Below are 26,445 nucleotides of genomic sequence, written 5' to 3'. Positions count from 1 at the left end.
ACCCGAAATGTGGTAAGCAAGTGGTTGCCATAGCAACAGACCAGCGGGCCACTAATTTGGGACCTCTCCGTCTGCTGCCTCCAGTAGAGGAAAGCATGGCTGTGATGTGGCTGATCATTCAAGCCAATGTTTCAAAATCGAAACCCAGATTTCTGCATCCTGGAAAAAAAAGGTAATTTCTGACAGAATCACATTAAACCACAAACTGAGTGGAAAATAGTATCTATGGTTTTTGATTTCTTAATCTGTGAAAATACAATAAATTAAAAAGAAGGTATGTCAAGGGACAAAGCACATGACCGCAGGATGTCACTTAACAGGAACAAACAAAGTTGTTTGTTTAATTCATAGAAGCATGATGCATCCATTCATGTTGTCTTGTAATTATGACTCCTCGTCATTTCCGTAATGCAGATCTCGTAATTTTGCGATACTGACAATGTCATGACACATAACCCATTGATGACATTTCTGTCTTTCTTTCCAATGCTCTGATGAGTTAACTCGCCTGCAGTGGCACATATACTTGTGACAGTCTTTAATCTGACAGCCAGCATTCACTGTATCACGGCCAGACATCCGGTAGTGAGATAGTGGTCGTGCACACTCCACATCCACGAAGAAGAAGAATTCCTCAATACGGTTTCAGAAACAGAGCGTATGGTAAAAAGAAATGAAAACCTTTTGGTGACCTGAATAGAATGAGTTTTGTTCCACATGAGAGTTTAAACATTACGTTTCACTTGTATAGTTTCTGCAGGAGGAACAATGCTTTGATATAAAACATTTTGAGCACTTTCATTTGGTGGTATCAAATTTTCTTTCTGTAATAAATTCCTGAAGCCCTCCAGAATCCATTGAATATAATTATATATTATATTATTGTACTGAAATTTGGACTGTAATTTTCCATTTCTACTTCTGTCTCCTCTGTATATACGACATCTATAGTATCTTAGTTTTGGAAGAAGAATCCCACCTCTGTTGCTCTTCTTGGGGTTACTATGTTTGTTTTTTGTGTAGTGCTATCCAAATTAAGGGTCAAAGAATAGAGGGTTATATATAGGGTGATAATAGAGGGTATATTACAGCTTGTAAAGCCATCTGAGGCAAAGTTGTGATTGAACACTCCTCTAAATTTGTGTTTGTGTCCATACTTCACATCAGAGCTTCATTTGTGAAAATCTCCTTTCTGCTGCAGCCAATCACACTGATTTAGGCTGATGAGATGGAGGGACTTCAACAACAGAAAATCGTGTCCAGGCATGTTGACAGTATGCCCAGATACTTGTGTCAGCTCAACGACATGGACATCAGTCTACACAATAACAAAAGACAAAGGCTTGCTCGATTTATGCAAGCCAACCGCTCTCCAGAATGCAGCCCATTGCATTCTTTCTATTTCTATTAACTCACTGTGTTTCTTTCTGTCTCCATCTTGCCATCTCTTACTCCTGACCACTTCCAGCATGGCTGACCGGCTTTTTTCAACTTTGTCTCAAAGGAAAGTCAAGAGGGCAATTTTGTGCCTCGATAGTTCTCGTTGTGTCTGAAGAGCTTTTCACGGGGAGAGAAGGCCCAGCGAGTGCTGATATCAGCCCTCATGTCTCCCAATCTGCCCCACTTACTCCTGGCCTGCCCTGATCTGGAGCAACAATAATGTATGCCGACTAAAGGCTCTGCAGACAGCTTTGGTTAGACAGCTGGCGTGAAGATATGTCATTATTATGCTGATGATTATACGTCAGTGCATGGCTATCAGCCATTGTTTTAGAATTTAGAAGGCACACTTCTAAATGCTGGACGTAGATCTTTGGCTTTCCCTCTCTGAGAAACAAAAGTACAGTTTTCTTGTTGATATCAGTTTGAAGCCATTACTTTGAAGTTAGAAGGAGGCTATTTACAGCTCTCATATCTTTGATCCGAGCTAATAACGACCCAGAGGAACACATGAGGCCTTTGCTGTTTCTTATTATGTAAGACCACTGGCTAAAAACTAGCCGCATTTGTATCAGAGAGAAATGCATTTATACAAAGTGGGTCATCATTTAACAAGGGGCGGTCCAGGTACTTAACATTTTATTCACTAGATATGTTTTTAAATTGTCCAGATTACATTTATTGCAATGATGTTGGTCTTGCCCTACTGGATTCAGTGGGGGAAAAATGTTGATGTGCAAATAGATTAAAATGTTTTACGCCACAAATAATTGTAACTTTTGGTGGCACCAGAAACACTGTGAGTAATGTGCATATACTGAAGGGACCATTTTGATGCAAGCAAAGCAATGCAGAGATACAGCTCACTACCCATGACTGGCTTACTACCAAAGTCATCAGTTTGTGAGGTGCAATTGAGTATAAAAATGACGCTGACAAGATGTGATGGGACATTTTAAAGACTCTTCCTTCCACAAATGTGACAATTGGATACGAAGTGAAAAACAATTTCTTCACAAAACTAAAAAGGAGAGTCAAACTATTTTGAATTGAATTGACTGTATTCATCAGACAGATCTTGACCCAATCCAAGTTTGCTTTATGACATGAAATCCCTGAAATGTGAGTTGAATTGAAAGTCCATTTTTCCAAAAAATATGTAAAATATACGGTATATAACAGGATAAAAGATGAGTCGCTGTGCGATTTGTTTTGTTACTGTTCTGGGACACAACAGAGCTTGTGCAAGAAATAACTGTTGACATTTACAGGTAAGACAAAAGTGTCTACCCACACATTATGTTTACTGGAGAACTTGTTGACCCATTTGTGGAGACAGAAACCGAATGCACAAACAAGTAGGAAGATTAATGTGCAAAAACATTGGGCAAATAGTTTTAGTGTTAGTTTGTTGACATTAATTGGTTGTTATTTAAAGTCTATATATATATATACACATATATATGAATCAAGTGCCATTATGTATGATATATTGATAACGAAAGTCAGATCTTCTATTCAAACACTTTAATTTAGAAAATTTGATGAAGACTGAATGATACAAATTACTGAAGATGGGCATAAGGGCATACAAATGGTCAAATGAGCAATGAGCAGCTATATTCAAAAATGCTGTTATCAGTGAATTAAAACGGGTGTCAGTTGGGTCATCGCATGCTCAATGGTCTTGTCTGAGGAAATCTTAAGTTACAGCCAAAAAGAACAAAAGCCCTGGCAAAGTGAATTGTAGGGGAGCCGTTTCCATGGCTACACCGTTGGTACATTATTGTTCTTTTCTCCAGGGTGTGAGTGGGGGGGGGGGGGGGGGGGTAGGGGGGCAGAGAGACCGATTTTGTGTTAATTATAGCACCGTTATTAACAGTGTGTGATTCTAGTGAGGACTGAGAGTGCTAGAAACCCACGCACAAGAAGAGACACACACACACACACACACACACACACACACACACACACACACACACACACACACATAAAACCACATCACATACTAACACACAAACACTGTCAATAGTCGTAGACAAAGCTTACACATGCACTTACACTCTTTAACACATGCACAAACACCAACAAACCCTGCAATGCACGGAAGGATAACAAAAAATATGCTAATGTAAACACTCAACACGCACACACACGCACACACACAAACAAGCCCAAATCACATACACTTGAGTATCGTAAAACACAGACCTACTCTGTCTCCTTTATCAAACTGTAAGGACACTTTTCTGTGTCATTATTGTGGCAGTACACAAAATGAATTGACCAGAAGTGTTTCAGCTGGCTAAACTGTGACTTGTTCTTCCCTTTTCTCCAACACAAGCAACACTTACTCTACTATAAGTTATTTTTCAGCGATTACAATGCAATAAGCCACACTGACCCCATTGCATCCCTCTTATTTGAGCAATCCGTGAATGCAAGTAGATGCCAGGTGAGCGTCTGCTGAAATGTAAAACAGAAAAATATGAATATTAGAAACGTGTCTTACCTGCAGTTATAGCGGGGGCCCCAGTTAACTCCCCGTTGAAACCATTCTCCCTGGCAGAGTAGGATCCCGTGGCCACGCTGGGCTGGCAGGTCCTGTAGGCGGAGGAGGAGTAGCCATTTGCTCCATGGGTGTCCGTGGCTTCCTGCCCCGCTGATGGGTCCCACTGGGGGGCACCGTCTTCTGGCTGTCGACCGTCTGCCATGCTGGTGCTAGCTAGCAGCAGGGGAAGGCGGGCAAGGGTTTGGTTCTCTCCTTCTGTGGGTGGAGGAGGGAGGAGAGAAGACAAAAGCACGGTCAAAAGTCGGCGGTATCAACTGCAATGTTAGCAAAGTTTCATAAAGGAGAGTGAAGAGCGTCCCGACCAGAGGAGGCTCTAGGACACGCTGCATCAGTCACATTCACAAATCTCTTTTAGTCAGTCATAATCCCCGCTGCGGCGTCACTGAGCTTCACTGTCAACACTTGTGAAAGGGCACCTGTGCTTGTGTGCGTTAGTGTGTAGGTGGTTGTGTGAAACACCGTCCTTGGGTGTTAGCGGGCAGGTGACAGCCACTGGATTAAACCCTATTGATTTGTTTGTATATAATGACTCATATAGCGAGTGGCCCAGGTGGAAATCACATCTGGTTGAAGATGAACAGCGCAGACCTTGAATTTGTGTGACTTTGACAAAGTTGTGAGGATGTACGGTGGGCTCTGATCAAACTGACAAGATCCAGTTCAGCGTCAGACAAAATAGTTTGAATCACGAAGCCTTTGCGGCGTCATTTTATCTGATAATCTAAACAGTAAATATTACCAAAAACAAAAAATGCCACACTTCATACACTGCGTGTGAGGGGCATTGTGATCCGCTCTACAGATATGTCCAGTGTTGACCAGAACCTTACGACTACATGTAATCCCTTGTTGTGAGCAGATGATTGATCAGAACAGCATGGAGAGGAGATCAAGCAAAGAAGCAAAGGAATGGAAATATTGATCAAACCACATAATCCCCCGCGGCAGGAACCGGCAGGAGGATTCAATGATCTCTTCGACAGTATTGGGCAGAAGGTGGGGAAAACAGATGAATGGGTTTGATGTAGCGTAAGATCAATACACAAGGTTGTGAACGTGAAGACTAACTCAGGCTCTGCTCCTCTTCTGTGGATATTGGAGTTAGCTCGACACGTTTCTTTCACCATTTCAATCTAATTTTTACTTTTATTCCATGTCCTTCCACATTTTTTCATAGATATTGACGTCAATGTCAGCACATAGTGGCCTTCAAACAATCAAATTAACTTGGCCTTGGTGTGAAAGGATGGACACAGAGAGAGACCAAGCGCTGAGAGAGAAAATGACAAGTGTGAGACCATAAATGCTCAAAAAATGAGTTTGTTATTGTTGCAGGAGGATTGTGGCTGGTGTACTTCAAGCAATTTTCCGGGCAGCCTGTGTAGTTGTGCATAAGGGGATGTGTGAAAGAGCAATTTGTCATTTAACTCTGCAGTCCACAGAGACTGGGGAAGGGAAGAAGGGAAGAAAACAGGAGTCAATGACGGCAGCCTGGAAACAAAGCACTGCTACAGTGAGCACTAGTCACTGCATTCACAATGCATTACATTCTACTGCTCACTGTCTGAACACTGACAGACAGAAACAGGATGGAATAAAATACAGTAAAAAATAGAAAGGAATAGAATACCAATAAAAGAAAATTATCCATATATTTGTGTTTTGGAGGAAAATTAATCAAAATAGTATTAGAAAGTAGTGTAAGGCTGATATTTAATATATTTATTATACCAAAACAAAGTACAGCTGAGGCTGATGGGAAAGTCATAAGGTTGGCAAGTTTTGGTCATAAATCAGAGAATTCTTTTGACTGTTTGTGACTGTTTGTGTGGTCGAAAACACACAAAGCCTAAGCATATACAGTATATATATATATATATATATATATACACACACACACACACACACTATATTTATTTATATATATATACATATATATATATATATACATATATATATATATACATATATATATATATATATATATATATATATATATATATATATATATATATGAGTCAATATTTACATATATAACATAATTGGAACATGTCGGGTACAGGTCTGTGGGGTTACATCTCACAAATGAAGGTTGAGAACCACTGCAATAGAATACCACAAGGATAGAGCACAGAGGAGCAGCATATCATTAAACAGAGAGAAAGAATAGAACAGAACAGAGTAGAGTATGTGACGTCTGTAAGCCCCTTGCAGCCTGTATGGATCAGAGTCAGGAGTCAGTGGAGCTTTGCATGACTCAGCTCTGAGGGGAGCATCATTGTGAATGAAGGCCTCTACGGAGACTCCACAGCACACAACACAGCACAGTCTCCTCACAGAATGCTCACTCTGTCTCAGCAGTACATTTCGCATCGCCCCTTAACCGCCACTGTCCCTTCTGTTGCTTTTTCCACCACTGTGCCCCACTTCTGTCCTAATGCGATGTCTCACTGCCGTCTGTCTGATGACGAAGGTCACTTTGAGCTCTGCGGCTGATTTCCAGACCCGCCATGATTATTCTGACTGGTGGCCAGACTCAGGGTGTCAGCGGTGGTTCATGAGGAGGGGTAAGAGGGGTAAGAGGGGGCGGGGGTCCTGGCCTGGCTTCCTGGAGGCCCATTGAGCTGCTGTGTGCAGCAGTGTTTAGTCTGCCGTCTGTATGTTTGGGAGCAAGGACGTGTGAATGAAACAGCCCCCACCTGACAGGTTAGAGCATGAAAAAGGGCGGCCATTACCGAGCATTATAAAAACTCAGCATGCTGGCTTTAGAGATTAGAGAGGCATTAGGCGACATTATCATGAGAAAGTACGCCGTTCTCATCAGCCTCAAACACAAGCTGGGACTGCAATGCAGTACAGTGTCTCACCTCTACTAATTAACATGCCGTGCATTTGCTCTACAGTCAGAAAAAACACCGGTTGGTACAATGTAAAAAATGCGAGTATGACGAGCAGAGAGTGCGAAGAAGGCAGCTCATTGAGGAGAAAAGTGGAGAGGGTTCATAGGGCAAAGAGCCAAAAATATTACATCACAGGATACTATAAGTACATTGTCCAGATAATATACTGTCCTCAAGGCATTGTGTCCAGTGAGGAATGAGATGGCGATATGATAGAGTTAGACGTTGAGAGTCTCAGTAGACGGCAAGTCTGTTGCACTTGGCCCTTTGCCAGAGGGATGGATGATGCTAAACGCTCTCTCTCTCTCTCTCTCTCTCTCTCTCTCTCTCTCTCTCTCTCTCTCTCTCTCTCTCTCTCTCTCTCTCTCTCTCTCTCTCTCTCTCTCTCTCTCTCTCTCTCTCTCTCTGCCGTGGAAGAATGGACTTGAATAGTGAGCAGGTGCCTGACACTGCTGCCACTGGACATTTTGGATAGTGACTTATAACTCAATAAGGTATTAGAGTAAAAACCGTCATATCAGGCTTCACATTGTCACGTGGTTAACATTGTGAAACGATTGGTTAGGTTTGAAAAACAAAAAAAAAGGATTATGGTACGTGTTAAAATACTGATGTTACAAAGTAACGCAACTACTTACAACGTAACTACAGTAAATTACGTAATGTTACGTAACAAGCATAGCGTTATGTACCAAGTGTTAGTTTTACTTTTGGTTTCACATTCAATTAAATTATTTGTTGCACGTCTGACTGCACATCTGGGTACTACGTCATGTATCGAATGCCATGTAGCTGAAGGAGCTAACAACAAACATGTCAGCTGTATTTCATGCTTGATACGCCAACAAGTTCTGCGGCTACTTGCAATATCCGCAAAGCCAAAGCCAATTTATTTTGAAATAACAAAATGTGTTTGTTTGCACTAGTTTGTGACTAGTGATGTAATTAATGTAATACATTGTGGTTTGAATACATTTTGTTCTAATGTTACGCAGTTAGTAATTCAAATTCCAGTTTAAAACTGTTTAAGTTTTGACCAATTTGTTGCTGCATTCAATAGGTTTACACCTGAATTGAAAAGTGTTTTACCAAGTTACTGGTTCATGATTTATAATTTCAATAATAAATAACAATTCAGTAAATATATATATATATATATATATATATATATATATATATATATATATATATATACACACACATATATATATACATATATATATATATATATATATATATATATATACATACATATACATATATATACATACATATACATATATATATATATATATATATATATATATATATATACACACATATATATCATATTGGTGCACCGCAACTGAAGGACACCTTTAGCGATTGTCAAAGGAGGGAAAAGACTTACTTTTTCTAACCATGTTTTTCAAAGGAGGAAAAATCCATAGAAAATAACTGATGTTCAGGAAACAGAAAGAGGATTTACTTTCAAGGACACACTATTATGAGTAGAGTCAAAACAGAGCACAGAAACACCACATTTCCATTCCCACGGTCTCAAATATAGCAGGTGTACCAGCTGAAACATAAAAATAGTCCATCAAGAGATGGACTGCAACATTTTAAAGTTTGATTTGGTGCTTAAATGCACTCGTCACTGAGCAGGAAGAGCTTGGTGATGTTTTTTCAAAGGCTAAAATTATTCCTCACCACCATTGCTTCTACAGTGCCAGCCCACTATCAAAGACTAGTGCTGGTTGAGATGGAAATAAAATACCCAAATGGTCAAAATACCTCTTCACCCTGAAATCCAGATTAAAAGTTACAAAAACTCTTATTTTTTTGTACATTTTGTAAACTCAATTTTGTCATAACAGAGAAACAAGTGTACTGTTTCTAAAACATGAAAACTGAGAGGCTCATGTGTTTTGTTAGTTTGTGTGGAAGTTAGAGCTCAGTGACTAAACACAGTGTTTATCTGTTAATTGTGTTGTGGCAATACAGTTTTCATAGACTAAGATGAATCATCTTAGCTGAATAAATGATCAAGCAAGAGCTTGCAGATATTAGTGGATTGTAGGCTAATTATAGGCTGTTCCTACAGAACATCATCATCACACAGCAACCAAAAGTATTCTCATGATAAACGTGGCAGCTGCAAAAATACTCCGGTTCATTTTCATTTGTTTCAAGACAATTTTTCCCCTGTCGATTGAAGCATGTACTGCATCCCAATGTGTGTCCATCTTAGAGAGATGAAGCAGGGCCGATAAACTGTCTTTCAACATGTCAGCCATAAAAAGGTAATCACCGGGCTTATTAAGTACTCCATTTGTCATTTCCGTGGCTTTTATCTGCTTCTTCTCATCTTTTGTCTGACTTCTTAGCATCCTTTCACCTATAAATCTTCCTCCCACCTGTTATTTCTTCTTTCCTCCTCACCTTCCTCCACCTCCTCCCGTCCCTGTTCCTCCTCCTACTCACTCCTCCTCCTCCTCCTCCTCCTCCTCCTCCTCCCCCACCTCTCATCAGGCTTCATCCTTCACTTCACTCTGGTCTCTCACTCCTCATCTCCCTCCTACGATCTGAGCACTTTCACACGCCGCCGCCATCTCATTGTGTGTGTGTGTGTGTGTGTGTGTGTGTGTGAGTCACACAGATGCTGCAATGCAGCGCTCTCCTCTCAGGGCCGTCTCACTGCAGGAGCCAGAGAGCAGGAGAGGAGCTTAGGGACGCAAGACATACAGTACTCTAAGTGTGTGTGTGTGTGTGCGTGTGCGTGCGTGTGCGTGTGTGTGTGTGTGTACATACTGTACATAAATATCAATGAGTGGGTGGCTGTGTAAGTTTGCTTTTTTGTTGATGTGTATGGGCATATAGATATTTGATAGCACGGACATACATATGCATGTTTAATGGGACAATTCATCATTCTGGGAAATGTGTTTATTCGCTGTCTTAGATGAGAAGATTGATGCCACTCAAGATACATATGAGAGTGGAAGCAATCTTCTGATCCAGCTCTCGTCAAGACAGCAAGTTAAGAAGTTTCCTTTAAATGTTTCAGTCTATATTCTCCATTTCTGTGATGGTCAAAAGCACATTTTAGCACTGAGGCTGGTTTTTACTGGAGCAGGAGAAACTGGACTATCTTGTAAGTAACTGAGCTAAAGTAGTTCAGGGTCAGGTAATTTTATCCACAACAGCTGGATGAAGTTCTTCCCTATAAGGCCTAAAAAGATCCTTCGCTGCATACATTATTTCTTGGTCAGTAGATCTTCACAGTAAAACACAAGAGATGGTATTACCTAATAGAGTGTCAGATTGATGTATTGAAATCACCCTGTCAGTGTCTATTTTCCTCTCAGCATCATTACCTGTGTCCTTTCCGAAAACCTGAAATGAAACCCACCTCAGCAAAAGAAGTCCTCATTAGAGCGGCTTTCAGGGGAGAGGTGTGGCGAAGGTGTACTGTAAATGCGGCTTCAAAGGCTTTTCATCTAAGAAATATGATCACGCATGAGGAATGAAGGTTAAAAAAGATGTTGAACGGCATAAAATAATGCCTCTTAGCAGCTTTAATCCAGGAATTATGTTATTAGCACCGGATGGGCCTTTAAAAGTACTGATAAAACACAGAAAGTCAGTTGCTTCCTGTAAAGGACCTATATTTACCCCCCCCCACCCCAGGAAAATCAAGGTGTTAGAGATTCAGGGAAGTCTCACTGGGAGCCCTGACCAGACTCACACAGTGATGCTCATTCACACCTGGTATAGCTGCCCAGTACAACCACAGTCTGACCTGCTGACTCCCATGAAGCACCTCAGTGAGGGTAGCAAGGGAGGAGCTTCATCACACTCACCACCGGATTGATCCTGCCAGCTTGTGGATCACACCAGCGACCTTCTGGTCTCAAGTGGCTTCCCTAACCTGTCCCATATATAAACTGTTATACTGCTCATTACTTACTTCAAAAGCAATTTGTTCAATTTGTCACTTTTCAACATTTCAACGGCTGTCACTGTCATTACTTCACTTTGGGACAGTAAAACAGCCCATCATCAAATCTAAAGCTGAAATGTCTAATGTTTTGAAGATGCGGTCTGCAGCAAAGACGAAGCAGCATTTATTGTTATAACTGTTACGTTGATGTAAAGTGAAAACATCATGGATCAACTGACATAATTTAGAAAAGATACAATGTCCCAGACATTCTGACCAACACACCGACCTCATAACGTAATGAGAGCTCATCGGGCAGCGGTTGAAGGAGGAAGATGGAACCACAACATAAGACCATGTTTGTGTCACAATTTCACTCTCAGTTTTAGAACCGTAACACTCCTCCTCATTATTTTTCTTATTCCACATTCTTGCTGCTGTTCTCATTCCACACCACATGTCCATTACACACAAGCTTTTTACACATATGTATGTAAATCAGTGAGAAAATCAAATAGCTTCCTCAGGACGACTAGCATCAGTCTCCTCAGTTGTAAGGCTTTCTAGAAACTGAGGTGCTGTTTCAGTCTATTCAGTCTATTCCATCATGTTTCTGTGAACTTGATACACAATGATTTGGCCTGAAAATAATAGGAAGGATAACCAGCGACTGACCCTCACACATACACGCATACACAGATGAGTGCAGGCACACATAAAAAACACTCTTATCCACCATCCATCAGCAACCTCACTACCTGGAACTCTGTCTTTGAACAAGTGCAGAAAACAAAAGAGAAGCCATGAAAAAGCGTGACTGCCTTTCAGCAGGCCTTGGTGCTGATCATCTCACTAAAGCAGCTCTTCTCTTCCCACTCAGTACCCACTTCCCACTCACAGCTCCTAGCAGCCTGCACTCGCATGTACATCCACCCACACGGCCATTTCATCTGCGGAGGTAACAGGCATTCTTTCTGTCTCTCTCTTTCTCTTGTTGCCTTGGTTCTTTTTCTCTCTCTCTTTCTGACAGGTATTCACCACATCTCAAATGTTTAGGATAAATGAACGTCAACAGGCTTACAATAATGTCGTATGAGGTTTTTGGCTGCTTTTGGCTTCATTCATTTCATGTATGGTGCACAAAAAAAAAAGCTTTATTTCTCATCTTCATATTGCAAGCTTTGATTTTGATGCTCCTGTGGTAAAGAAGGAGCCTGGCTAGAACTGCATTCACTGAATTATATTAGAAGCAACATTTGATCAGTGATTTAGCTGTGAAGCAGCCACCACATTTGGTAACACATCTGGCAGCTTGAATACCTGGTTAGGTGGTCTGGGACTGGATGACGAGTCAAGCTGGATGCAAAATATCTGTTCTCTCTCCAGATCTCACGGGTTTGAGGTTGAGATTGTCAGAGGAGTACTGGAATCCAAGGGGGACAGCCTCCTAGTCACACCTGTAAGTTAGGAAGAAGCAGATCAAACAAAAAGGAGGAGGAGGAGTTTATTATGTTTTAAGACTTTCTTTGAGCCACTCCACACAGAAGAGGCAGAGAAAACTGTTCACCGATTCAACCGCACCACAAGCTGCAGCCTCCAGAATGACCTTTAAGATAAATAAACACCTCTCTAAAAGAAATAGACCTTCATGAAGGTAGGATTTAGCGTAGGACTGTTGTATTGTTTTAAGCTGGGTGAACCTAATAAACTGACAACTGAGTATAAACCGACATAATAACCAATCATCTGTTGTACAGATAATTTGCATATAGACTCCTTCAGTTTGACCCAAACATTTGCTGTTTGTGTACTGAACCCAGATGGAGGCCTGGTGCTGTGGTGGAATTGTTAATAATTATTTCAAAAGATGGGCACAAACAACATTACCAATTGTATCTTTTATTACTACAAGCTCAAATCTACAACGCCATGAACTGCAGTTGAAATCAAATTCACCTAACCTCAGCGACACACTCAAGGATTATATAAACTTTCCAAAGGTAATGCTGAATTAATAAATTAATTTCATGCTTCAACTATATTCTCTCTACTTAGACACACTCATTATGTTTCTAATCACAGCCACGGAAAATGTATTTCAGGTCACAGGACCCGTAATTAATTATTTTAAACAAAAAAAGCATTTGAATGTTTGACTGAGTATTTTACTGAGCTCATGTGAGGGTTATTATTAGCAGCACCTGCAGGCACAAAACGAAGGAATACCTGGAGGCGAAGAACACAGTTCTGTCTTACTATTCATGTTAAAACCTGCTGAGGGGCCGGAGCTGCACAGCTCTGTTCAGCATTCAAACTGAATGTTTGGTTTGTTTCCCCCTCAAGCAGCACTGATAGCTGCAAGTAGACCAGAACATTATACTTAACTTGAAATTATTAAAGTGCATGAGAGACGAAAGTGTCGCTTGTTTGCCAACATGTAAAATAATAGGACAACAAATATCAAAGTGAGTGCTTTTAAGCAGATTAGTTTCGGGCATCTTATCATTTCAATTTGCGTATAGAATTGGTATAGAAACTCTGAGACAGACAGAAAATGATCTACTTCTTTTAAGCTCTACTTTTGCCTGAATATGCCAGCTCATTTTCCAACAGCAAATAAGCTTGATTTGAGTAATTATCTTTAGCCTGTGTATACATACTCAAGACTAATATTGTCATTACTGCTGAATCTTGTCCAAAGCAATCGGCTAATGTGCGGCACTATGGTTCAGACAGTGACTGAGCCTGTATCGTAATGGCAGAGACAACTTGTCTGAGAAAAACGGGACATTAATCAATGTTTTGTTTTATCAATGGTGACAAACAGTCCATGTCAAAAACAAAAATACACGTCTCATTAATCCCTCAATTTGCCGGTATCTCCTTCCTAAAAGAAGACATTTCTAAAGGACAGAAGTCTGTAATAACTCACTGCCACCACAACCACGACAAAGCAGTGTCCTTCCACCTCTACCCTTTCCTGCTGAAGAAGTGCTTCCAGCACCTCAGCAATGACGTCATACTTAATATACAATTCATCTATTACCAGAGAGTTTGAGTGTTGCTGAGGGTTGCCACTTTTCCAGCATCAAAGCCCAGTGAGTCAGCAGCAGCACAATCCTTTTCTTTACAATACAACAAAAAGCTTGTATTCTTATATCCCAGTGAATAAAAGCAGAAGTGGGAGTAATATAAAGTCGCTTGCACATATTGGTTGCTAATATACTTGATTAAAATAGTGCAGCAGTGGCCTGATAATCAGACTGAACTGCCATTTTGTTTTATTTCATTCATTCCATCTCTGATGGAGGTCTGGAACCAGGTTAGAGCAGCAGATTTGTAACTACAGATACAGAACTTATAAATAAATACAAATACACTGAGTCATTTCATCAAGTATTGGACATCAGGTGTTCACACATGTTTGACAAATGCTGAAAAAACAGCAATACTGGCAATGACACAAATTTGGCAATAAGAAAGTAAACTTTTCTCTGGTAACAAGAACCATCTTAACTCGGCCCATTCTGGTGTCGTACTTCAGAGAGAATAGAGAGAGCAGAGTGACTGTATTGAAATCAATGCCAGCCTGAAGCTAAAAGAGCCAAAGCCTCAGAGCTTAGAAACTAACAATGTTTACAAAAGCAGAAGACACATTTTGTGTTCTTTGCTTCGGTTCGACAACAGCCGAGGGTCACAAGTGAGTCATACATCAGACAGGGACCTTGGACAGGCGTGTATGTGCTCTGTGTAAATATGCAGTTTGGTTCCCACTCAGCACTTCACACCAGGAGACAACACACCTCGGGCACAAGGCCGTTATTATGATACTCTGTTATTCACCACTCTTTGTCTTTCTTTTTAATTTTTTATATCACTTTTAGGTCTTTTTGGGAAGGAAAAGTTGTTTTATGGAAAAATACAGTACATAATTGTACTATGAACATATGTGGCATGAAAAAGTCCTAAAAATCAATCACCCCACAGTTAGGATTGTAGAGCCAAAAGATTGCAGAAAAGTCTGCCTAAAGAGTCTGTGTTAAAGCTCACTGTGAGATGTACCACACTACATGATCAACCCATGTAACTTCAATTATGTATGGTCAGGAGTTTCCAATAAAAATGCAAATGAAGTGCCTTGACGGGAAATGGCTCATAATTAATAGGAGGAGAGGGAAAAAAAACGAGTGAGAAAAACCTTTGGAGGGTGTCTTTAGTAGATACAAATATGAAGTATGGCGACGCAGCAGATCGGGCTGCTGCATGTTGAATGCTAGTGGGGCGGTAGCTGTACAGGCAGAGGGCTTTCGTCTTTCTGCTGACAGTGACAATGGTGGGCTTCTTGAAACATGTGGGGACTACACACTGGAGCAGCGAGAGGCTGAAAATGTCTGAAAAGCATCTTCCAGTTGATCCCCGCACACATTGAGACATTATCACAGCTGGTTTTCATAATATCTGCATCTCTCCCAGATGAAGAAACATTCTATCCGTGCTTTGATTCTGAGGAGGTACAAAAGGCCCAGGACCCCTGCCGACTACTAACATTCTCATTTACACTGAACCATGTCCTCTAATATTAATAACCGTTACTTTTACCACCACAGAAATAGCACTAGTAAGAGTTGAGCTATGCTTCTTTCTAACAGAGAAGGATTTGTATTTATACTTCCATTGACCACATTTGAAAAATGAATGCATATAAATATCTGCATAATTATTTACCTCAAAGGGGTTTATAACTCTTTCATTACAAAACACGGTCTCTAACCAAAGAAAAATAAGCAAAGTCAATAAATATAGACTCAAATGTAGTTATTATTTGGTATAAATGTTAGTTATAAATGTCAGTTATTATACTCTTTCATTTATGAATGTGACAGGTGGAGCTGGAAATGGAGAATCACAGTTATTTCTCGCTTCCACAGGAGAGGTAGCATCAAAGGTAGCATCAATTCTGCAGTGAGTGGTCTATTATTATTTATTCATGATCAGTGTTGATGTTTTTTGGAAATAGTTGGAACACAGTTGTTCGATAAAAGAACTTAAACCATATTTTCTGTAGATATTTGACTTTCTTTTGGCCAATTAAGAGCAGCGGAACACGATGAAAACACAACATTGATATATTATTACCTTATTATGTTTTTATTGCTTAAAGGGTTTTTTATTTTACTTAATTTCCCCTCCACTTCCTTTGCTTCTCTAATATCCATCTTCTATAATATTAGCACTCATGTTTCTTTAAGACGTTGGAGAACAATTGCTTTTTTACACATCCAACAGATACGGAGACTGATCATTTGTGCTCAATTCAAACTTATCAAAAATAAACTTGTATCTATGTTTCTGTAACTGGCCTATCATCAAACCCAACATAACTCATAATTCAATTTTATTTTTCATATTGCTAACTGGCAACAAAGTTGCTCATCTAAAATTAAACAAAATGTGTCAGACTTGGTAAAATAGTATGCATTCAAGTTATTGTCAAATGATCTTTTGTTGGTGGTCAAACGTAATCTAAACGTTACACCTGTCTGCAACAGGTAGCATGCATTGCATAGTCTGGATTCATTTTAATAGATCTTAGACCGTTTTATGCCACTACAAGGTGTGTTATACGCAGTCAGGAGTTATCTGCGCTGCCATCTGCAGGTTTTCTTTCAACGTGTTACACATCTGGCCACTCCCCAGTCGCTAATGTCACCGCAGATGTGATGTAGTTGATAACAAATTCACAAATATGATGTATCTATAAGCACACACACTAGAGAGAAAGAAAGTGTATGAAAGAAATAAGCTCTGTTCTCCTTCCCCAATGTGAAGGTCCTTTCTGCTAATTTCTTATGCAGCCCTGTACCTCTAACACACATAAATCACACAAACACACACACACACACACACACACACACACACACACACACACACACACACACACACACACACACACACACGATGAAGGTACTTTGTTCTGTCTCCTGGGACTGTACATCCAGCAGCCACCTGTCACCCCATATTTAATACAGTCTGCAGGGGGTGAGTGTGTGTGTGTGTGTGTGTGTGTGTGAGAATGTTTTTGTGTTTCAGGTGACCGAGCTCTTTCCTGCTTAGAAAATGGAAGGCGCTTCTTATAAGCAATGCTTATAACATCACTGGATGTGAGGAATTGAAATATATGCAGTGATTTCTCAAGGCATTACAACAAAAACAGAGTTTTGAGCTTAGATTATTCAGAAAAGGAACAGAATGTGTTCCCAGAGAGTCTGATTCTGAATCATATAGTTGATGAGCGTTTGCTCTGCAAGGCCCTGACCTCTGCCTGAATGATGCTGCATCGGTTTCAGCGAGTTCCCCAGAAACAACATACGTTTTTGCATTTGGCATGGACCGACTACTATCGACTACTTGTACTATCAAGGCAACTTCCCCTCTAATGTGTAGGAATGGAGGAGATACAAAAAAAACTCATATGAAAAGAAACTAATGACAGAAAGCTTAACAAAACATCTTGAGTCACCTCAGAGCGAGGAGATGACATTTCCCCACAAGTAACTACTGCATGCGTAGGACTTCTAGTACAATAGACAGTAATCCAACCATTTATTCCAAGCTATTCCTTACCACGTCCACGTGGCAGCCGGCAAAGAGCAATACCAGAATGTAACCGATACCTGAAATGAAAAATCTGTGCTATTTAATACAAATGTTCCCAGAGTTTAAGCTGGTAAAAGTGATTATTCTTCTCCATTAGACTCTCATTTATCAGCCCTCCCTCCTCATTAACCTGCTCTCCCTCACAGTTAGTGGGTGCCGTGATCTACTGGAAATGTATGAATGTGTGTATGCATGATTTCAGTGAGTGTGTGTGTGTGTGTGTGTGTGTGTGTGTGTGTGTGTGTGTGTGTGTGTGTGAATGCACGTACAGTATGCAACTTTAAGCATAAATCATTAAAAAAAGATGACGCATCCAAAACAAAGTATCCAAACACCGACACCGGGTTTTTTCACAGCAAGCAAAACAAAACGTTGACTTTATTTAGTAGGTGTAAGCTTTATATGCAAGATGCAAATACATAAGTTGGAGAGAAGAGATGGTTCCTTGAATCCTTTGTAACTGTTTTATTGGCGTTGGGTACATTGGGATTTCATTCACACCAGTTGGCCTTTTTTGGCTGAAATGTGTTGAGAGATGAGAGAATACAGTCCTCCAGTACAGCTTATGATGGCCGAAATACTGTAATTAACTAAATGAATGAAAGAACTCTTATCCAATCGAAGCAGAGTTGATTGTAAGTACTATCAGTGTGAACTGCTGTGTGTCTTTATGGTCAGACAAAATCCCCTCAGGCTTAGTAAAGTACTTTAACAGTTTAGTACTGTAGGCAGTTTCATTAATTCACTCCATCAAACTCAGAAAATACAGTCCAACAATGAGGCAGAACTGTCTGCAATTAAAAGCAAATTATTCAATCCATACATTTTCTCATTGTAATTTGATCTATTGAGTACGACCCAATCTGAAAGAAGCATGATTTGAATTTTAATATTCGAGAGGAGAAGGAAGTGGAGGTTAAAGAAAGCTCTCAAATTGTCCCCCCTCTTTAAGTTCTAGTCACTACTGCCAGTGAAGCATATACGTAAAGACTAGTTATTAGAGAGTTTAAGTGTACGCCAATCAATCCAAGAACAGGATTACCACTGGTCTTGTTTTGTTACTTTTCAGTAAATTTTAAAAATATTCAAAATCTGAACCCTGTGAGACACGACAGAGAAACCTGCTTATTTCAGCTGGGAGTTAGACGAGAGGATCGATACTACCGTCTGCCTGTTTGCTAAATATGAAACAGCAGTTAGCATAGCAAAACAAATAATCATTATTTGGACAGAGTTAGGCGAGCGTTTTCCCTCTGCGTTCCATCTTTATGCTAAGACAAGTATCTCCTGGCTGTAGCTTCATATTTAACAGACAGACAGACAGGAGAGTGATATTGATGGTCTCATCTAACGCTCAGCAAGCGACTACATTAGGATTAAAACAATGTATCCTAAAGACACTACAGTGTTTTCATCTGATAAAACATCTTTCTAGTTATTCTTTGGGCAGCGTCAACGACTGATGGGCACCAGCATTTTCTACCAAAACCTACTTATATCGATTTCCTTTATCCAAACAGCATTTCACTCAGCTTCTGAGGACATAAAACGGCGTAGATGAGCATGCACTTTGTTCCTAAAGAACAAAACAAGTTTATAGACATAATCCAGCCAGAAGTTTAGCTGTTGTGTGATCAGACCTGTTTACAAAAGGATAGAAAAAAAGCTTTTCTGTGGCTTTCAGATATAAACTGTTGCTTTCTGGCTTTTGAAAATAAAACACATGTTGCATTCATCACTATTTTGGGAGTATTGTTTCTGATACAGTCATACCGATAAAGCTCCTGTTTGAGAAAGGCGATCAAATATCTTCAAATACAACACGCAGAGAAAAAACACACCTTTATGTGAGCACAAGTCACTGCAATTCTTAATATACACGAGTGCCTTGACAACAAAGAGAGCAAAGGAACACTGAAGGCAGTCGGGTAGCTGAGTGAGAGGAAAATGAAACAAGAGACAAAGAGATGAAAAGAGATGCAGAGGAGAGCTGGTCAAGAAGAGAGAGTGAAGGAAAGAAAATGAAAGTCTAGTCTGAGGAGTGGGGGGGTTCTGGGCCATTACATCATTGCTGCAGTGGCTGACAACATGAACATTACTAACTCTCCCTCCCCTCTCTCTCTCTCTGTCTCTCTCTCTCTCTCTCTCTCTCTCTCTACAGTAACTGCCATCGAACAACACATGGTTATGACTGTCTCACTTTCTTTTGCCTTATCATTGTGACTATTAATCAAAAATATGATTAACAGCGAGGATGGAAGTCACATGAAACCTAAATAGGGCATCATCCACAAAAAAAAAGAAATACTATTCTGAGGTTATGAAATTCAAATAGCACTGATAGCATTTCTCACACTGGCACTGCTTAAATTTTTAATGTGGTCCTGTTGAATTATATAACACGCTTTCATACACCAAAAAAATAATCAATAATAACTTTAACATTTAGGCTGTTATTTTGTATGCATACAGAGATAGATTTGGTTCAATAAAACACTAAAACAAGACGAAGTGGCTGGGAAAAGCCTTTGCAGATGTTTGAAGATGTATGTCCAGCACCTCGGGGAAATATAATTAGTTGGAGGCTGATGTTTTACATAAAGTAAATAGGGATGTTTGTGTGCTTAGAAGATACTTGATATTCAAAAGTACTGCATAGTGGATGAAATGGGCAAATTATACATACTCTATTTGCAGTGGCTTGGCTTGCAATTTGGAATGGGTCTAATAGCTGATAGGAACTGGACAAATGGCTAAGAAAGTGAACTGACCCGGGTCAGGATCCTGGTCCAGCCACCAGTGTGATGAAGGGGTGAGGAGGGGAGGAGAAAAGAGAGGCTAAACCAACAGGAGAAGGTCAAACAGACCTGCTGGGAAATGCCAGGAATGGTTTCCCTCATGAAGACAGCAGGAAGGGGGGGGAGATGGAAGGAAGACATGTTTTCACCTCAGATACTTTCATTGTGCCCTACTAGGCCATACTGAATCTCAGTGTGCGTGTGTGTGTGTGTGTGTGTGTGTGTGTGTGTGTGTGTGTGTGTGTGTGTGTGTGTGTGTGTGTGTGTGTGTGTGTTCAAAAAGGAGGGAGCAACAGCAAAAGAGTTGATGAGGTAAGGGACATTAAAGTATATAGAGGAGCTGAATGATGAATATCTCATTTAGAGTTATGAATATTTGACAGCCGTATGAAAAACTGCCGGTAAATACCGTCACCTGCAGTAAGTTAAAAAGTGAATTAAATATGAGGAAAGCCCCGCTGATGCGCTGTCAGAGATGAGGAAACTGCTTAGAGCAGAGATTCTCAACAGCTCCTGCACAGAGGACTGTTTTTATATTGACTAAGTTGTTGTGTAGCAGCCAGTGCGTGTGTGTGGGGGTTCCGTGAGGGGCAATAATTTAAGTCAAATATCTGTATATTATGAAACACTTGTGGGCCTTTTATCTCCCTCATGCCAATGCTAACAAGTTACAACAGTAACAGAAACACAGCACACACAGATTGAGTAGCTGGTGGGTGATGACAGACTGATGACCAATGACAGGTCAAACACAGTAACAGTACCCTTTGTTGTGTTCAATGCATGACTGGGACGCACGGATCCCACTTTGTTAGTCCTGATATACTGAATTGTTATTTATTATTAAGATAATAAATCTCACACCAGGAAGTTGGTAATAAATCTTCAGATGCATCTTTAAAATGCAGCGACAAATTAAAAGAACTCAAAATCAAATTAAAAGAAATTCCAGTATACAATATATTGAGCTATTTGAGTCACTATCGGCCTAATATCCGTACAGTTACCCTTCATATTGTCTTTTTTTTTTAATAACTGCAGCCAAATGCCTGTTAAATCTAGGCGCACTAAACAGGATGTACCGGTAAATTCAATGTCAGGACACACAGCACTTGAGCACTTTCATGTCCCAATATTTGATGACAGAGCAGTATTGTAATGAGTTGTTGTTGGGGTTCACTACATTGATCAGTATGAACTGAATAACCCTCTGTCTTATATAACCCTCCGAGGTTGATGGTTGCACTGGCATGGTCTTAATGCTGCAATTAGATATTTGTAATTGCTAAGACGGTAAGAGAGTCTCTAAAACTCATTGCAAAGATGAGCCCTTAGCACATCACTGCAAATATTTGATACAATATTAATATAATAACACGTAACAACCAAGCAGCAATAAGGCCTGACATTTTATACAGTATCCGTTTCAACACACAGGGTACTCTGTCAAGTTCTAATTAACTCAAGTGTGAATGCATCAGCAAGCACCCACACCCAGCAGGCCAACTCCTAAGAAAAAAGTGATTTGGCTTGCTACCTTCAACAGCCATACATTTGCAGTTGTCTCTCCTCTATTTCATGCTGGTCAGAGAGAGAGTGCAATTAGCGTGTGGGTACTTGGATCTTATTCTCTGTAGTACCTTTCACATCACAGGGTTAGGGTTAATCTAAAAATGAATATGCTTAATTACATTTAGACCAAAGAAGATTACCTGCTTACTGTGTGACATAAAAGCATGTAATCTCAATGAAGGGTTCAGCGGGTTCAGCGGATTCAAAGGATGCATGTTTGATGTTGATGTGTTCTGTATTGACTTCATAGAAAAGGAGTGCAATTTTAACTGCAAATTACATCCATCAGGTTTGAAGTGCTCAAGTTGTACTATAGATTTGAGTGTGTAGCATTTTGAGGGTTCTATTAGCAGAAATGGAATGTCATATGTATTACTAGATTTCATTAGTGTATAATCACTTGAAAGTCAGAATTGAAGTGTTTTTGTTTGCTTTGAAGGAACCTTTCATATACATAGGGAGCGAGTAATCTTCACGCGTTGCACCACCATGTTTCTACAGAAGCCCAGAACAGATGAACCAAACCAAAGCTCCAGAGAGCCTTTCGTATTTAATGTAACCTGAAGGCCACCGTAGTTCTCCGATACGCTTTGTGAAACTGCGTTTCCTCCGTTGCACATAAAGTAGTATTATATATTATTATATTATTATTATATATATTGTATATTAGATAGGGATGGCGTCTGAGCGAGTCGAACAGCGTCACCACAATTCTGCACTTGGTGGCTCACGTCACAGCAGTCTTGAGTGGAGTGTATTGGAGGAGTATTCAATTGGCTGCAATCTGCAACCACATTGCTCGATGCCATTAAATCCTACATGATATTCATTTTAGATTATGGCAGCCTTACATAGATGAGGTCATATTTCTAAACCACACATTGCCATTTTTCACCATCCTGATTGTGCTGCTTTAACTAAAGGGATCAAAGGGCAAAAACGATCTGAGGTTGGTGAGTCCATCTTTCTCGGGATGGGGTGCTGGACAATTTGTACTTAACACTTTTTATTTGACACTTCCAATTGGCAGAGAGAATATTCGACTCAACACCAGAAATCCATTTGGACAAACAGAATGAATCTACAGTGTCTCATTTAGCGGGGCTATTGTGACTTTCCGCTCTTTACCTGAACCATGTGAGAGTGAATCTACCCAATGGAATGACTGTCTGGGAGTGTCTAGACATGTCTCCACACACACACACGCGCACACACACACACACACACACACACACACACACACACACACACACACACACACACACACACAACTCATAAAGCCTGTTTTCACGTAACAAAAATGACTGAACCCATGTAAGATAGAAATGCATATGCTTGGGGTCTTGGATGATTAATAAAAACATGCAAAAACATGATGCTTATTCAGTTACACACACAGTTCCCCAGCATTACAAGGTGAGAGATAGACAGAGAAGCATATGGGACAAAAGGGAGATTCATCTGTTGTATCTGTCCTGCACTAAATTTACAATTGTGTCTATATGAAAGTGGCACGGTGACGCAGCATCTTTGCAGCAGCACCCAAAGGCATATGCAGGAGAGAGAGAGAGAGGGAGAGAGAGAGAGAGAGAGAGAGAGAGAGAGAAAGAGAGAGAGAGAGGGTGAGATGACAAAACAAAAAGAGAGAGGGGGGGGAGACATTGAGAGACTCACCTGGCTAGATGGTATGTTGTCCGCCGCTCAGAAGAAAGGCTAACATCCGAGACCTGAAAGGGTGAGAGAGGATAAGGGGAAAGAACAGTAGTGAGGGGGATGGAGAGAGAGAGAGAGAGAGAGAGAGAGAGAGAGAGAGAGAGAGAGAGAGAGAGAGAGAGAGAGAGAGAGAGAGAGAGAGAGAGAGAGAGAGAGAGAAAGAGAGAGAGAGAGAGAGAGAGAGAGAGAGAGAGAGAGAGAGAGAGAGAGAGAGATTAGATTTGTCTGCCAGTACTTTGGGAGTGCAGTGGCAGGTGGCACCTTGGTTAACACACACACACACACACACACACACACACACACACACACACACACACACACACACACACACACAAATACAAACACACACAGTCAGTATATTTTTGAGACAGATGGAAAGGATGGGGAAAAGGCAGAGGTAGTAGTAAGAAGCGGCCAAGGTGGGAGAGTATGACAGAGTGGTTTACAATCAGTTGCGGATCTAAAGGAAGCCCTGAGCTATCACCCAGCTGGGAACAGCAGAGTACACTGAAGAGACAGAGGAGGGGGATAAAGTGACAGCAAGAAAGAGAGAGCTTATCAGCGCACGTGTGTGTGTGTGTGTGTGTGTGTGTGTGTGTGTGTGTGTGTGTGTGTGCGCACATGTGTGTGTGCATGTGTGTGCTCGCTGAGGCCACGTTCATTCGACAGCATCCACAAAAGACGCCCCATGACGCTCCATTCAACAGATACACAGATGCACAGCAAGTTGGCGTTAGTCCAACAGCCACAGTCTGAACATACCGATGCGTGTAGACGCTAAGGGCCACTGTGGGCACCTCAGCAAGAGGGCAATGAGTTCCTGTCAATGTGAATGGCACTGGACTAATAGACTTCATTAATCATCCATGTCAAAATACTGAGCAGCAGACATTTCCAATACTCCGTCCTGTCACACGATCAATTTGGACAACAAAGTGATTTTTTTTCCCCCTGTTATTTAATCCTGAGGGTTTGGGTAAGATAGTCGCACACCAGGGAAAGCTGAGAGATGGAGTCCCTCTGACGTATCCTGAATCTACCTAAACACGTCGGGGGAATTGTTACGAGGGGCCAACAAATGACCAAACTCATTGTGGAGTAGCAGCATCAATACCAAGGTCTAGGGCACTAAAATGTGAAACTTGACATGCAAGCTGTTATTATAAAGTAATAATGTTGGGTATTATAAATACAAACAAAAAAAAAGCTATAGAGATCACCCTCCCAGAAAAGTAGAATATACAAACTACTGACTCAGACTAAAAGAATTTGGATTCAGGTGCAGCCCAACCAAGGTCCTTTCATTGAATTCATCACCCTGTCGTGAGCATCGAGGACATTCAACTCAACACATTTTTTGCACAAAGCACATCATTTTAAATTCCCGTATGAACTCCCAATTATATCTGAGAAGGTAAAAAGCTTGTCTACTCTTCCAAGACCAGGACAGAATCAGGATCCGTCCTCCTAAAGCTTTGATAGTCTGTTGAAAGCTCCTGTCAGGCACATTTTGGCATGAGCTTCTCATTGGTACCTGTAGCCACAAGCCCACACAAACACAGCACTTTGCTTTTCAGTCTAAACACAACATGTCGTCTTTTTCCCCAATTAGGCTGAATCTTGTACCCCTGAAGAGAGAGGGCAATAGGATTAGAAGAAATGCCACATTGGACCAGCAGGGGGGGGAACTTTGGGTCTCAGATACACACACAAAGCAGCAACACTGCTGGTGTAAACAGCTGTAACCATAGAAATACAGTATAATGAAAGTACAACGGACATGAGGACACATTGTGTCAAAGTCATTATCACATATGTCAGAAAAACGACATCACTTTATGTTAAAACATATTGCGTTAAATGAGAGGGAAAAGGAAAGAAGACGTCTTAAATGTATGTACAGAAATTGGGTCTAGACACCCTTCTAAATAAGTTGTCTATGTCAAATAGTAGAATGGACATTCCCATTCAAAGAACCATAGCCATCAACAGCAATCAATAGACATGTTTATGTGTAGCATTGCCAGGCTAACTCCTGTCTGTATAAACTTCCATATAAACCGAGTTACAGCAAGTTGCAGACTCACTGAGGTGAAGTTTGAATTGAATTGAAATTGCAACAAATCACGAGTATAAAAAATAGAAGATTTCTTTTGATGTGTTGTAAGACCACACTGTTGGTATATGAACCAGTACAACACTCCGTGCTCGTCGTGAGACATAACGGCTTGTAGCGAACATACAGGTGCATATTGTAACTTGGTTGAACTTTGCAGTTCACTGCTGATGAATGGAAACTTCATACAAGACCTCAGTGGGTTGTCCTGCTCAGCTTCCTGCCTGCCCTGCTGTTATTAACAAGAACTATTTTTTGTCCAATCAAATGGTGTTTTGCAAAGAGTGCTGGATTCCACAAATGACACAGCTCATGATTGTCAGAAAAATTACATCTGCTGCGCAAAAAGTTAAATTTTTCAGCAGGGAGTGCACGAATGGGTGAATTGTCACAACCAGACGGCAAAGGATCGGCAGTCATGTTGTGACACAAGTGATGCAGCAGGAACAAGATATTTTTGGAGCTCTGCAGCTCTGATTTGTGTTTCCATAACCATTACCAAATTTTGCCGAGTCACAACCAAGATGGACCATCTTGGGACAAAAACCCGCCTACAATCAGATCGTGACATCTCACCGATCGCTGCCGACTCATTACGACCAACCTTCTCCCCCTAAAACAAGCACGTGTTGGTATTTTTCAACCAGGAAGAAACAGCAGGCTATTTTGACTCATAAAGTGATCTTCTCCCTGGGACAGGTTTATTCATCGAAGGGAAACAGATGGAATTAAACTCTGATGTGATGCGATTA

At 40.7% G+C, this 26,445-nt stretch overlaps 1 protein-coding gene across 10 annotated transcripts in view; it reads right to left on the bottom strand.

Moving 5' to 3' along the window:
* Positions 1 to 26,445, bottom strand: part of map2 (microtubule-associated protein 2) — a 75,322-nt gene that overhangs the window by 31,253 nt on the left and 17,624 nt on the right. For 7 of the 10 annotated variants that reach the window (XM_068702599.1, XM_068702631.1, XM_068702638.1 and 4 more), the window contains exons 2-4: positions 23,539 to 23,591; positions 12,158 to 12,294; positions 3,953 to 4,207 (exon numbers count right to left, since the gene is read on the bottom strand). In XM_068702599.1, coding sequence (XP_068558700.1) covers positions 3,953 to 4,154 — 202 coding nt within the window. In that variant the 5' untranslated portion in view covers positions 4,155 to 4,207; positions 12,158 to 12,294; positions 23,539 to 23,591. The remainder of the gene's footprint in view (positions 1 to 3,952; positions 4,208 to 12,157; positions 12,295 to 23,538; positions 23,592 to 26,445) is intronic. The other 3 variants (XM_068702614.1, XM_068702608.1, XM_068702622.1) reach the window with 3 other exon arrangements.

This window comes from Cebidichthys violaceus, unplaced genomic scaffold (assembly GCF_023349555.1).
Source record: "Cebidichthys violaceus isolate CVI_PGR_0920_01 unplaced genomic scaffold, fCebVio1.0.p SCAF_11, whole genome shotgun sequence".
Classification (NCBI taxonomy): Eukaryota; Metazoa; Chordata; class Actinopteri; order Perciformes; family Stichaeidae; genus Cebidichthys; species Cebidichthys violaceus.
This window is presented reverse-complemented; position numbering and strand designations above follow the sequence as displayed.